Genomic DNA, 14,147 nt, shown 5'->3' on the forward strand with positions numbered 1-14,147 from the left:
AACATGTGTCACAAACAACAGACGCATGCAGGGGACAGGCAGCGTGTATTCTACTAGCATGCTGTCTTGGAGGGGGGAGGTCATCACTTTAACCCCTTTTGGGGAAGCAGCCATATGAATTACTGTTTATCATTTTCATATATGGATGAATATATTTAGAATCTTCTTGAGAATATATAGATCAGGATATTTGGTGTGACGACGTGATGCTGTGTTATGATTCCTAATGGGGTTATCTGATATTGGATGCTCTGACGGGCATGAAGACATTTTGGGGGCCATATCTTAAAGTATGTTTGAGAGACAGAGAGGACCTCACGATGTGTGTCGTGATGAGGAGGTGTCATAAAAAGTGATGGGTTGTTACTATGTCTGGGGGGTGTGACAGTGTTCGGATGTCATAAAAGATGAGGGGGTGATATGGTGCATGATGATGATGTCGTAATGTATGATGGGGGCGATACAATGTGTAACAGTGTAATGCTGGGGTGATATAGCATATGATGCTTTTCAGAAGTTGTGAAGGGGCAATACTGTTGCGTAATATTGTATATGAAGGGGATACAATATTTAATGGGGTGCTGCTATGTGTAATAATTCTATTTTGTATGAGGGAGTAAACTGTGTCGTAGAGATACTTTGTGTCATTGGGCGACGCTGCGTGTTGTCAAAGTAGGCAAGAGACAACACTAAAGACCAGGAGACTCTGGAGCAGATCCTTTTAAAGGGCTAGATGTGGAAATCACCCCTTAAATATGACCAGACTTTTTCCTGTTCTGCCATTATGGACGTATGGGAGGAATAGGAAGCCTTTCTGATATGAAGTTTCCGTGTTGCAGTGGGGTGTCATAATGATGGTAAAACATTAGGCCAGAGATACGATGCTGTGTAGTGACAGGTCAGGATAGCGAAGGAGTCAGTGAGCCAGTGCGAGGTCATAGTGTGCTAAGAAGATGAAGAAGTGTGGTGATGGACAGGTAATCAGAGTAGCGAGGAGGAGCCATGATGTCATAGGATTACATCGCTGACCAGTAGTGATGGATCTATGCATGTTGAAGTCATGTGGAATGGAGATGGACACCTGGATAGATGATAAACACATATTTTCACACTCATGGGAGTATCCAAATTGAGTGTCAAATATTGAATTAATCAGATAATCAGTGTGGTGGCATCCTAAATCGCGTGCCAGGTTGACATGAGGGCCAATTAGAAGGCACTAAACGGTAATCTCAGCTGGGATCAGGTGCATGTTGGGATGTGTATGTTGCATTGTTTGCGTGAAAACGTGATCATTGTTAGTAGGTGAGTTGCCATCACTGTGGGAAGGCAAGTGAATTGGTGGCATGTGAATCTAGGGACCATCCTCAGAAGTCTCAGGCAGACATTTCTCTAAACATTGTAAGAAACGTCATTAGGTTTATTTACTGCAAACCGCCTTTGATGACCGAAGTGCATTTGCTGCCTAAACATTTTGATAAAGACCAGCAATTTTGTTTTGTTGTAGTAGAACACCATTTTTCATCTAATGGTCCATTTGCTTTATTCTATTCCTAGAAGCTAAATTACTGTAAACATGTAAAATACTGTACTTCTTACTAAAATGAACCAGCAAATAATACATATTGTTGCATGGGATTTTCAGGGCGTATTGGCACCAATCAAGATTTTATATTAGATATAGTAAGTCCTTTATATCAGAAGTAGTAGGAGAATATAATTATCTGAAAGTCATAATTACAACACATACAACTGATAACAGAAAAACATCTTAGTTCATTTTGTGGGCTGTAACTTGTTTTCATCTTCTCCATGAATTGCTGGTGAATGTGGTTCTTCATATCCCATCACTTTTCTGATCATGGATTTTGTAATATAGAAGCTTATTGCTGTTGATAAAGTGACAATTGAGTCAGTCTCTAGCCCACTACGTATTATATGGTTATATAGCCATGACTATGCCGTGTTTTGGGAGAATTTAGTGGTGCTTTGAGCTTTTCTCCCCACCGCTACCACCGCAGAGAAGAAGGATCGCAAAATAAGGAGCTGAAATCATGAATTCATGAATAAGTGATAAGTATAGCTGAGCAATAGCCGAATGAAAAGAAAACAAATAGGTCTTTAAGTGTGAATGAGCTGCAGGATTAACCTATGAACTTGGTTAATTACCGGCTGGCACTTTGACCTGCTGGAGACCTCACCCAGGAGCATGAAGCACAGGACATCTCCAACGTTAGGAAGCATGAATGTCTCCTGAGCAGTTTCTGCTTGAACCCAGAGGCAGATCAGAGTAAAGTGCAGGTGTAACAGCACATAAGGACCAAATGAGGAATTTAGGAAGGATAATACTTTTATCTTTGAGATAAACTCTTTGGGATAGTATGAGTACATGGAAAGGTTGGATTTAAATGACTTTAAGACTTTTTTTCAATCAAGTGTAGAGATATATGTAAATTGTATTAGAGTTGCATATTACGTTTTTTGTACTTTATTCTCTTAAAATGTACCAGACTGATGCAATCACACAGTCATGTGTGTCTTATTTGTAGACTGCATCTGCTGTCTTGGAACACATGACTGCTTCAATGCTCTCCTTGATGTCGGTGCATATCGATAAACCGGCCAGGAATTGCAGTGAAGCATTGTCAGCAATCGGTCACTTATGGTGCACCTCCCAGGGTGATGCTGTGATACAGGCAGTAGTACCTTGCGACTGTAAGCTATGACATAAATTGCACTTTTCATGGTGTGAATGTGATGGAGAGAGTTGGGATGGGCCTTCTGCCCTGTGTCTCCCACACTATACTGTGATAAAGCCACTAGTGGCGTGTGAAAACCTCTCATATTACTGGGTCACTCAGCCTTTAGGGCCCATTAAATATATTGTGTTGGCACAACTAAAAACTCCATCTTCTCTTGGACCATTATGGCGATATCCATTTTATTGGGTGCCTCAGAAATATAGGCAGTATAGGCATCACCCGTTGTGTCTTTCTTATTGGGTATTATCTGGATGATATAGGGCGGGATCTCCAACCACCAAAAGAAAAACAAAGGATCAACCTAAACTCTTTGAGAACCAAATTTGTGTACAGCATGTAAGCAACACATTCTGTATGTTTAACATTCTACAACTAAACTGTACACAGGAAAGACCTTGGGACACAATGTTTATTATACCTCAGCGTCTGGTCCCAAACTTGGCTATTTTAGTTTATTATTAGAAAGCACAACTGGTCACAAAACCGCCTTTTATGACTCTAGATTGTTTTTATTTCCCGATCCCCTTGTTCAGTTGATAGATGCCGGAATCTGTCAACCCCATCAGAATGACACAGTGACACAGACAGAAAGCTGCAAGAAGACACATGAGGTCTCTCCTTCTCACCCTAGGGTGCAGCAGACAAGAACGGGCTTAGGGGAATAGAGCCAGAGACCGCTACGTGACTGAAGCATAGAGCTGTAATGCCCTGCAGGGTGACACGGTGACACATATAATGAGTATGTGACTGTGGGGGATACTTAGTGGGTCACAGCTGCAGTCTCAGGGGAGCTTTTTGTCACTTCGGGTCATCTTGTGACACACTCCGTTCTTCTCTTCGCAGGCAGTATGAGACAGTGGTCCCTGTGGAAGACCCTGTTGTCACAGAGGTGACGTCCACGCTGCAGGAATGGGCCTCCCTATGGAAACAGCTATATGTGGTAAGGCATTAACCATGATTAGATCACACGTCACATGAGGTCAGGGTGCGTGGATGGGTAACACGGCTCAGGTCTTGGAGTTGGGAGATGGTCGTTGGTGAATGTTGCCTGTGACATTGTTGAGTTAAATGTTCACCCATAGGCCTTGGGAAGGAACTGAAGGGGTGTATGACTGGAACATCTCTCTGTTTAAATAATAGTAGCTGTTGCTGTAGTAACGCAAATTGCGTTCAGTAATGGAAGTCGAAGGAAACAGATAGGGAGCTCTATGTGCTTAGATGTTAGAAACTGAAAAAACTGATAGCGGGGTGTAAAGATCCCAGGTACACACATGTATGGAGCTATCTGTGCTCAAAGTAGTCTATTCACTAAAGGCGGAGTTGTCAGGAGAGTTTGGAAGAGAGTTGTGGTTTTAGTGACCACCTCCCAAAATAAATGTGTCTGGCTTCTTACATAGGAAACACAACGCCCATCTTTTATTGCTGACCACTCCTAGACACGGCTTCTTACATATTACATGGGTTTAACATGTAGCATTATGATGATCACGTTAATGCCATCGGCCATATGTTGGCTTTGTGCTGTGTTCACGCATTGTGCGTGTGCCGCGGGTATACTTTAATGCATTCCGCGCTGTAGCAAATCACTGCCTGTATAATTACGCTGTCTTTGCAGGAACACATCAGTGTATGTTCAGCACATACATCCATGACAGAATACCCTACGTGCATGCGTGGGAGGTAACCCCTTGTATGCCAGGCTACAGAAAGCACAGTTGTAACCTGGTTCCTAAATCAGCAGCCATAGCAATAAAAGCAATGGGTACAGCAACACCTTTCACGCTGTAGCTGACAGGTGTGTGCGGTAACAGTTTTTCTTTGTGATAGCTGTAATACCTGCTTGAATTTAGGTGAAATTATGTGTGTTCAAAGTAGTCTACGTTTTGGTGAATGACTAGAGATTTTATGAGATTCCATGAGCTGCAGAGCACGTTTCTGATTCTCCTTCTGTATCACTATGTTTATGTTGTTGTTCGTTTTATATATTGTTTTTGTTAATTTTGTAGTCACCTCTATCTACCTCTATTGTAATAGTGTTACAGAATCTGTTGTTGCTGTATTCACAAAATGTAAAGTAACTCATTTTCAGAGAGCTAGGTATGGCGGTAGCTTTTTGTGGAGAGTACAAGGACCAGAGGTCATTACATATTGAATTAGAGGAATAGAGGCATAGTATGTGCCCTGATATCTCCCATACTGCCGCAGAACAGTCTAGTTTAACCTATTAATGCACAGCGATGAGTTACCATGGTGATGTTGTGTTGTACTCCATGTTTGTTAGCTAACCTTATGTACCACGAAAATGGAACCAGTAATTGGGATTGAACATTCTATATACCATGCCCCCCTATTTAAATACAACAGCTATGTGTACATTAACTCTGCCAATACCAGAGATCTGACTGCACTAACCCTTTTCATACACGGGTTCTGTGTATACTACCTTTTCCATACAGTAACCCTTTACGAACCAGAACTCCAAACATAACCCATGTACCTATGATTCAAAATATATATATACAGTATATATATACATATATACATGTGTTTACCATTGCAGGGATAAGAGACTATCACTGTTTATACATCTGGCCATGTGCTGATTTGACCTTAATACAGTGACCCAGTTTCTGTGTGTTTGGGACGGCTGCCCCGGAGCGGCTCCCTCTGTCACTCTACCATCATTACTGTGAGCCCCCACCCCCACCCTGTCACCGTGCCGCAGTCCTCCACACTGTGAACTCGCTTGGCTGTTGCCTGTCCTCCCCTATTACAATAACCACGGCCCCTCCTCAAATAATAATGTCAGGTTGTTTAGAAGTTTCCACTGAGCATGAGAGATAAGTACATTGTTACTGCGTTGGGCTATGTATAAACTCTGGACATCCCTTGGAGCTTCAGGGACGTGTAGACCGCATTTTATTGCTGCAGTTCCATCGGGTACTTGCGCTTGTCATTCCAGTATCAGAATTTAAAATAAATAAATAAAAGTTATTAATTCATTATGAAGTGGATTGCCCAAAGAGGTAGCAGCTAAAGTAACCCCTTGCACCGTGTCTTTATTGGTTTATTGCAATGTTTTTTTCTCTTGTTGACCCATTCAATTCCAAAGAGGAGAGTAATGGTGAGTAGTCCTCTGTGGCTCACCTCCCTGGCACTAAAATGGTTAATTTTGTAACTTTATGTTCTTTCCTAAAGCAACATTTTTTTATGGGAGTTTTTATTTCCCTTTCTCATCCCGATTGTCTGCATTAGCAGCTTATATGATTTTTTTTAACCCCTTCCCTCCCTCTATGAGGAGCTGTTACAGCAGTGATGGGGATTGTGGCTTCTGTGCTACGAGTTCCCATGGATACTCTGCAGATCTCAATGCACTTCCCACGCAGCTACTCCTCCTCTCTGCCTCCCGCTCTCTCTCTCCCGCACTTGCCCACTCAAACCTCCTCCACGTCTATCCACCCCCAAGTGTGAGTGAAATCATGGAGTGTCGGGTGATCCAGGATAAATCTGGCGTGCTTCTTTGATGAAGGGGGATCTGTTTGTTCCAAAGCCGGTTCTGCATGATGGGAGCTTGTAGATCTGTACAGATGTTCTAAGAGAGAGGTAGCTGCATTTCACTACCGCTGCATGACTGATACTCCCATCATCAGCAGCCAATAAGAGGCTGACTAGGAACGATAGAAGCTGCGATATCATGACGGCGGAATGCCTCCAGGTTGCTTGTCCTAGTTTCAATATACTTTTTTATATATTGCTTTATGTGGTGAATGAACTGACCTCAACTTTCTGGTTTCAGTAGACATCTGTCCCCGGGTGTTATACTATTCCCTGTGCATGCCTAGCCCTAAATCTGTCCCCAATATCTTCTCTCTCCATGTATTGTGCCCCAACTAAATAAAGATGCAATTGAATCATGCGGTGAAATCATTGGGTTACCAAATGACCTCTGTCTGTTAAACCCAAGGCCAGTGATCTGGAGAGGCCACAGCGGCTGGAAGAATAACCACTGACAAAAAGCGTCTCTTTCACCAAAAATCAACTTTACATTAATCACAGAGCATTAAACTATGTGACTGTGTGAAGATCAGACTCAACTTACTCAATTCACGTTACATCATATTTTCATCGAAACTAACCTGGCTGTCTTTAAGTGGAATCTTTATTTGAAGCTGTGATACCTTTTTATTGGGCCAACAACCAAAAAAAACATAGTGTTATTTAAACTTTTGGGACCACAGAGGTCTCTTCTTCATATGAAAGTCAGTCAATTCTGTTCTGTTATTCACAGTTTCCATTTAATTATGTAAGCATGAATAGTTTAACGTTTCCTAAAGTTTTCAAAAAGTTCTCAAAAATACTATCTTGTAATATCTAATTTTACAAGTTTTAGCTATTTTTATATATAATGCCATTGCCATATATAACCACAGCAATACTTGCCCCTATTGGTTCATACAACCATTATTACCCCAGTAGTTACTTTATGGAAGAAAAACACAAGTCAACTAATACCTGGTTACTGACAGCTTCGGGTCTATTGCTTAGTGTAATCCATCCTCACAGCTTCCCGTATAGATTAGTATGATCCTTCTCAACAATTTTTGCTCCATACAGCCTTCTATAGGTCCTCCTTCATCCAGCCGCCGTCTATGAATGTGTATTACCCCCTCAGTACTTTACTGTTTGTATCACTGATCGCTGTAAATTCTCATATTTCTATATATAAGTTTTATATGAACTGACCACGGACATCCCAAAAAAGGGTGGAAAGAATTTCCCAGACATAACCTCCATTGCAACCTACCAGTACTACTGACCTTCAATCTGTGGTTGACCATGCCTAAAACTTGTTTGTTATGTGGGGGGTATGATTCCGCAGCTCTTGGGGTATTATGTTTGCTGGTCTTTATACCTTGGTTGTTTTGTTTTATTTTTGCTTGTTTGGGGGTTTCTCATATTATGAAGCTGTCTGTACTCCAGGTATAATGCTGATGGAAGCTGTTGTTTTAAAGGATCCCTACTGCACATTCATGCACTCATCCCTAGCAAACATGAATGCTGTGCACACATTCTCACTTTTTGTGCTCATGTGCAAAGCCTTTCTGCCTGCAAATGAGCTAACATGACTCACGCCGGCTTGGCTTCCATCTCTCCCTCTCTGCTGTTCTCTCTTTTTTCCCTTATCCAGTATCTTTTCTCTTTATGTCTCCCCACTTCTCCATCCTCCTACCACATTCCTACATCACTGTTTTTTATATTGTTTCCATTGTATATACCCCTGTGTATGTATTCCTTTCTACCTTCACTATGTGTTCTCCCTTTTCTCTTTAAATTCCTTCTGTGCTTCCTTGTCTGATGCCTTTGCACTGACCCTTCATCCCTCAAACCTAAATGCACCTTTTATCATGCTTTTTCTCCTGCCTTTCTCTTCCCGACTTTGTTCTTGTCTTTTACGCAACCCTGTCGAATTCTCCTAACTCCAGAAACACAAGGTGGATCTCTTCTACAAGCTGCGTCATGTCATGAACGAGATCATTGACCTGCGCAGACAGCTGCTGTCAGGTCATCTCACACAGGACCAAGTTCGAGAGGTCAAGAGACACCTGACTGTGCGCCTGGACTGGGGCAATGAGTGAGTATTCTGATTAACTCTAATGTACAATAAAGCATGATCTACACAGCATTTCAAGGTATTAGCTAGTTGCCCAATGCTGTAGAAGTTTAAGATCAATCATATCACATTGGTGGCATTTTTGGCCCCTATATAACTGTATGCCAAAATACGCAGAGCCAGACAAATCCCAGGATCCCAATAGATGTCAATCCTAAAGTTTTACTGCTTAACTTTTTGATCTCATTGATTGATTAATTCCTTCTTGCCACCAAAGAAAATCAAGCTTGCTCCTTAAAATATTTCGGTATAGTTTGTATGTTGAACATAAATTTCTCCAGCCCTGAAATATATTTTGTATTTTATAATCTGTAACCAGTCCCTAAGCGTGTCTGCAGCCACATCTCAGTCCTGACTTGTTTCCCTGAAACCTCTCTCTTTCTATTCAGACACCTGGGCCTGGACTTAGTCCCGCGCAAGGAATTCGAGGCAGTAGATTCAGATCAGATCAGTGTCTCTGACTTGTACAAAATGGTGAGCCATTCAATTAATTTTCCTTGTTCCTCTGGAACTTAACCTGTAATCATTTAATAAACGTGTGACATGAATTGAATTATGTATACTCGTTTAATTCATGGCCTGTTGAAGATGAAGCTATTCTGGAGATCGTAGTGGTTTTTAATGCAATGCCCAATGAAACATTTTGTTGAATTATGCACTAAACCAGTTACTTTGGGAATTACATCTCGCACTCTAGCCACTTACGACCTACGAATAACATAGTTCACTTTAAACTTATTGAGGTTTAAAATATTCTACAATAATGAGAAATGATGGTGTTCCGACTGCTGTTTGATACTCTTAGTGGTCACCTTTGTGTCTCATTGTTCTCCAACGGGTTCCGTTGCACGGTGCATCTAGAACTTCATAAACATATGTGTAATATTCCTGAAGTTATCTCCTCTTCTCCACAGCACCTGACAAGTCGACACAGTGTTCAGCAGAGTACAAACCAGGTGAGGGACCAGTAAAACAGAAGAGAGGGGACAGATTGCAAGACAATGGAGGGGAAATTGATGATAGTTCTCTCCATAATTTGGAAGCAGAAAAATGGGAAAAGGCTGATGGTATCTAGTAGCCTCAGTAGACGGAGGGATTGGGAAGCACAAGGTGTTTGGGAATTTATAAGAGAATTGCAGTTTTAACTGACTTAATTCACTGTGCACTATAAATGGCCAACTTTTCTCCTGCAAGAAAGCTTGGTCTGGCCCTGAGGAGTAATGCATTGAGGTGGCCTTCAAGAAATCTTACTGATTTAGTCATAACACAGCCTCTTTTGCAGAAGACGCTCAGCATGGTTAGGTTTACCTAATGCATAGTGAAGTCAGTCCAAGCCTTCTGGAAACTAATGCTTTAGTGAATAAGCCACATAGAGATGGGGAGTGTGGGAGAATTTCAAGGAGCAAGTGGACTGAAATAACCTGTGGATGGATGGCAATGGAAACAGAGATGGGCTGAACTTGAGAATAAGTGATAGGAGCAGAAATATCGGAAAAACTGCTTAGAGTGGTTGACAGGACACAGAATTGAGCAGAAAGAGCTGGCGTTCGGTGGTATTAGGCAAAAGTATTGTAATAGGCTGAGGGTTGGGTGGTAGGTTGCATAAAGGCTGTGAGAAGCTGAGGGTCAATGGTAGAGAGGCATAGAAATGTAATATTGGAGGAATCATAGTACATACATTCAAGATAAGTAAAAAGATTAATATTTTGGAAGCAGTAAAGACCCAAGAGCGCTTTAGACAGGTATGAACAGAGGGAGACACAAACAGATACAGACAGAGTGAGAGAGAAGCGAGGAACAGAAATGGAAAGGGAGAGTGTTATCATAAAATCATACAGACAGGTTGGTGAAAGGTGACCTGCTTTTCTGTCACAGGCAGACACCCTGCGGCAGCGTCACAAGGAGCCACGCGCTCCCGTTCCACACCACCTGCTGCTCAATCTGAAGAGCTTCACTCACAACAACATTGGGGAGGATGTGGACCTCTTCTTCTCACTGTATGACATGAGGGAAGCACGTCAGATCAGGTGAAACCTGCCATCACCTCTTTTACAGGCCTCTCCTGTCAGTATCATTTCCATCACACTTGGTTCAGCCGTCAACCTGGCCTCCCGGGCTTGGTTGTGCTAAACGCTGTCTCTTCTCGTCCAACAGTGAAAGGTTTATGGTGCGACTGAACAAGAACGGGGGACCCAGAAACCCAGAGAAGGCAGAAAGACTGTGTGCGCTGTTCACGGTGTGTACACCGGTACTCATATCAGGGGTATTCCTGTAGAATATTATTTATACAGAGGCAAATATACACCGGATAGAATTGTTCTATGATATAGGAAGTATAACTTTCTGCACCATGATCACTGGGACTTTATATTTAAATGCATGTTGTTCCCATACATTTGGCTTTATTTCTCGTGTGTCTGAGCTACCTTTTTGGCTAAATAAATGAATGTAAAACACTTAAGATGTGTGTATGGGGAGAAGGCATACAGATGTATAAATGCCGTGTCACATACTGTGAGGCTGGGGTAATATGGGTCTCTGTGACTAAAAGGAACTACAAATCCCATAAGCCTTTGCCACAGAAAAAATGCATCAATGGCAGGCAAAGGTTAATGGATCCACTAACATACCTGCAGTGGTGTTCCGGTATAGTATGCGCGGGTCCAGTCATTGTGTTTCTGATGCCCCAGATGAACCGTCTCTAGAATCCCCCCCAGCATCCACTTGCTTGAGAAAGAATGGCTTCTCATGGCAACCCCCACCACCAGCTCAGAGCCCTAGACATCCCCCCGGTTTGCCTGTATAGAAGAGCCAGGCCTGTCTGCATCTCCTATAAAGTTGTACAATGTCCATGGCCTGTAGGCTTAGGCAGATATGATGTTTTAGTGTGTTTTCTTGTGTTTTCTTGCAGGACTTGAGCAGTAAGGATGTAAAGAGAGACCTGCATCTCGTCGTTCATGTCGTCAGAATAGGTTTGTGGCTCCCACACGTCTGCCTGTATTGATATGTAACTCTTCATAGTGACACGTGTGTACACAGAAGTGTAATATGTGTATACACATACAAACAACATAGCTTTCTGGTTCAATTAACGTGAGATCTGTTCACATGTTACATGTTGCAAATTCAAATATGAACATACTATATGGAACGCTGTGATCACAGAAATCCGTGGTGTTTGTGTTCTGTTTCAGGCCGTATGCTGTTAAATGACTCTCGGAAGGGCCCCCCTCATATCCATTATCGCCGTCCTTATGGGTGTGCTGTGCTAAGCCTCGGCGAGGTGCTTCCAGCACTCTGTGAACATCGAGACGAGAAGGACTTTGTGCTGAAAGTGTATATGTGAGTGCAGTCATAAACCTAATGAATTGGACATTTCCCGGGCACGATTTATCATTAAGAGCAAATGAAAAATAGATTTGCAGTTTCTGGTCCTGCCAGCAAATTATAGAAAGACCTAAACGGTGTGTAAGGGTTTGCGTGTACAGGATAAAAGGCTTTATGTGTTGCGCTAGAGGAATGGGAAACAAATGCATATGTTACGAGAATAATATATATTTTATATCAGGCTCTACCTCTTCATGACATCACCATATGACATCATATAAAAACTGAACCGATTCTATGATAAAGAATCTAGATCGCATTGGTGCCGCTAGAAATGGTGTAGAACCAACACATTTAAAACACATGTTTGTGGTTTTCCTGTACGTTTCTTTCAATTTTAGTTAAAATTAAAACATATACATTTCTTTGCAATTCTGCTAGCACAGTATTATTTGTTTTTTAATTTATTTTTATCTTTACACATGAAATATTAAAGTCCTTTTGTACAACTGTGGTCTTCGGCACCAGCTAGTGTTTTAGGATTCAAGTAATAGGGGGAAATAATCATCCAAATTCTGAGACGTTGAGCTCGTGATGGCCAATATTATTTTATTCTGTAAATAGCATCCCATGGGTTTATTTAGGGTTCTGAGTAATTCATTGTAGAGGAATTAAATGTACCTTATGGGTTTTCCACCTGTTTATATCACACAGTTAAGCAGTTTTTCTTTTCTTTTTTTTCAGGTGTAATAATGAGAGCGAATGGTACCAAATACATGAAAATATTATCCGCAAGACCAGCACCAAGTACTCTACACCCAGCTCCAACTACGGTAACTGCACAGCAAAGCTTTGTCTCCGGTGTCTCTGCAGATTTCTAAAGTGTAGAAAGAACTCCGAAAATTACTTCTAGAAGCTGCCCCATGTAGCGTCACCATAAATAATTTCCATAAATACATGAAAAGTCACTCCATACACATACCCTTTTAAAATCACCATTCATTTCATATTAGTTCCATTCAGCACTACGGAGAGCTCCTGAAGCTGAACGTGATAGTTTTTCCCTACTATCTATACAGATTCCAAACCATTCATATCCAGGAAATACGCATGGCTTTAATTAACACACCCTGCCACATATATGTAGTGCCCACCTTAATGAACTATTCCCTTATATATATTTGTTCTGTCTCTGGAAACCGGTGGCCAAATGAATATTACAACAAAAATGCACACCGGAATATTTCGGCGCAGTACAGAAGTGGAACGAGAATGTATATTGACCATTTCATGTCTTTGTGCCCACAGGGCTAATTGTGTCATTACAGCTGTTACGTGGGGACATGGATCAGATCCGCAGGGAAAACCAGCTGTTGTTTAACAGGGGTGCTGCTGTGACACGGAAGTTGGGGTTCCCTGATGTCATCATGCCAGGTATGACTAGGAATATCACGGTGCTAGTGCAGGATAGAACATGTGTTACAAGTAATTACTTGTAATTGGGTACAATAAATAGCACACTCAGGTCCGTCCCTATATTATTCCCTTCTTTCTGACTTACTAGCCTTTTTCATCAGTTACATAGAGATCTGACTTTGCTTACAGAGGTACACTGCTCCCTTTTCATCACAGTCATTTATTTACAGCTCTTTTCATTCACACACACTCAACTACTTATACACAACACACTACTGACTTTACATTCTTACACTGCAGAGCCCACTCTCCTTCTTCATATTCATTCACACACAGCCTAATCTTCCCACTCTTTTACACACAGCTCTCTTCACCACTTATTACCTTATTCACTTAACTCCAAAGACAGCCCCCGCTCCTGCTTCACACTCACACTCACCAAACCCTTGTGTTTCTTCATACACGGCTGTCTTTCATTATACTCCCTCTTATCCATACACAACCCTCCATCACTTCCTCTCACTCATTTAAAAATGTCTCTTACAACAGCGTTCCATTCTCAGTCCCTCTCTCTTAACATAACTTATTCATTGTTATTTACACTCATTCTTGCACATTTCTATTCATTAGTCCACAACTCACTTTTATGTTGTTTTTTTATGTAATTGCAGATGGTACCATTTGGTTCACAATACAATCGCCATTTTTTTGATTGCATAGTCTTACTGACATATGCACAAAGACCAAACACATATCTCTCTCCATCTCTCCCTGTCCTTCTCTCCTTCTCTCTCTCTCTCTCCATCTCGCTCTACATTTCTTCCTTAGTGATCTCACATACAGTTCCTTTGGCTACCCCCTTACTCCAAACTCTGAGAAATACAATGTTTTCTCTCACTTTCTATCAACCTTAGCTATGCATTTCTCAATTTTCTCCTGTCGTCTCTCCCCAAAACCTCCCTTTCCTTACT

The 14,147-nt window shown here is 41.6% G+C and overlaps 1 protein-coding gene across 1 annotated transcript in view; it reads left to right on the forward strand.

The window, feature by feature from the left end:
• Positions 1-14,147, forward strand: part of DOCK3 (dedicator of cytokinesis 3) — a 93,529-nt gene that overhangs the window by 45,202 nt on the left and 34,180 nt on the right. Inside the window, exons 5-14 of the mRNA XM_053469472.1 lie at positions 3,606-3,702; positions 8,246-8,394; positions 8,823-8,907; positions 9,348-9,389; positions 10,309-10,460; positions 10,588-10,669; positions 11,345-11,405; positions 11,628-11,775; positions 12,505-12,593; positions 13,069-13,194. Of these exons, the coding sequence (XP_053325447.1) occupies positions 3,606-3,702; positions 8,246-8,394; positions 8,823-8,907; positions 9,348-9,389; positions 10,309-10,460; positions 10,588-10,669; positions 11,345-11,405; positions 11,628-11,775; positions 12,505-12,593; positions 13,069-13,194 (1,031 nt within the window). The remainder of the gene's footprint in view (positions 1-3,605; positions 3,703-8,245; positions 8,395-8,822; positions 8,908-9,347; positions 9,390-10,308; positions 10,461-10,587; positions 10,670-11,344; positions 11,406-11,627; positions 11,776-12,504; positions 12,594-13,068; positions 13,195-14,147) is intronic.

Source organism: Spea bombifrons, chromosome 6, assembly GCF_027358695.1.
Source record: "Spea bombifrons isolate aSpeBom1 chromosome 6, aSpeBom1.2.pri, whole genome shotgun sequence".
Classification (NCBI taxonomy): Eukaryota; Metazoa; Chordata; class Amphibia; order Anura; family Pelobatidae; genus Spea; species Spea bombifrons.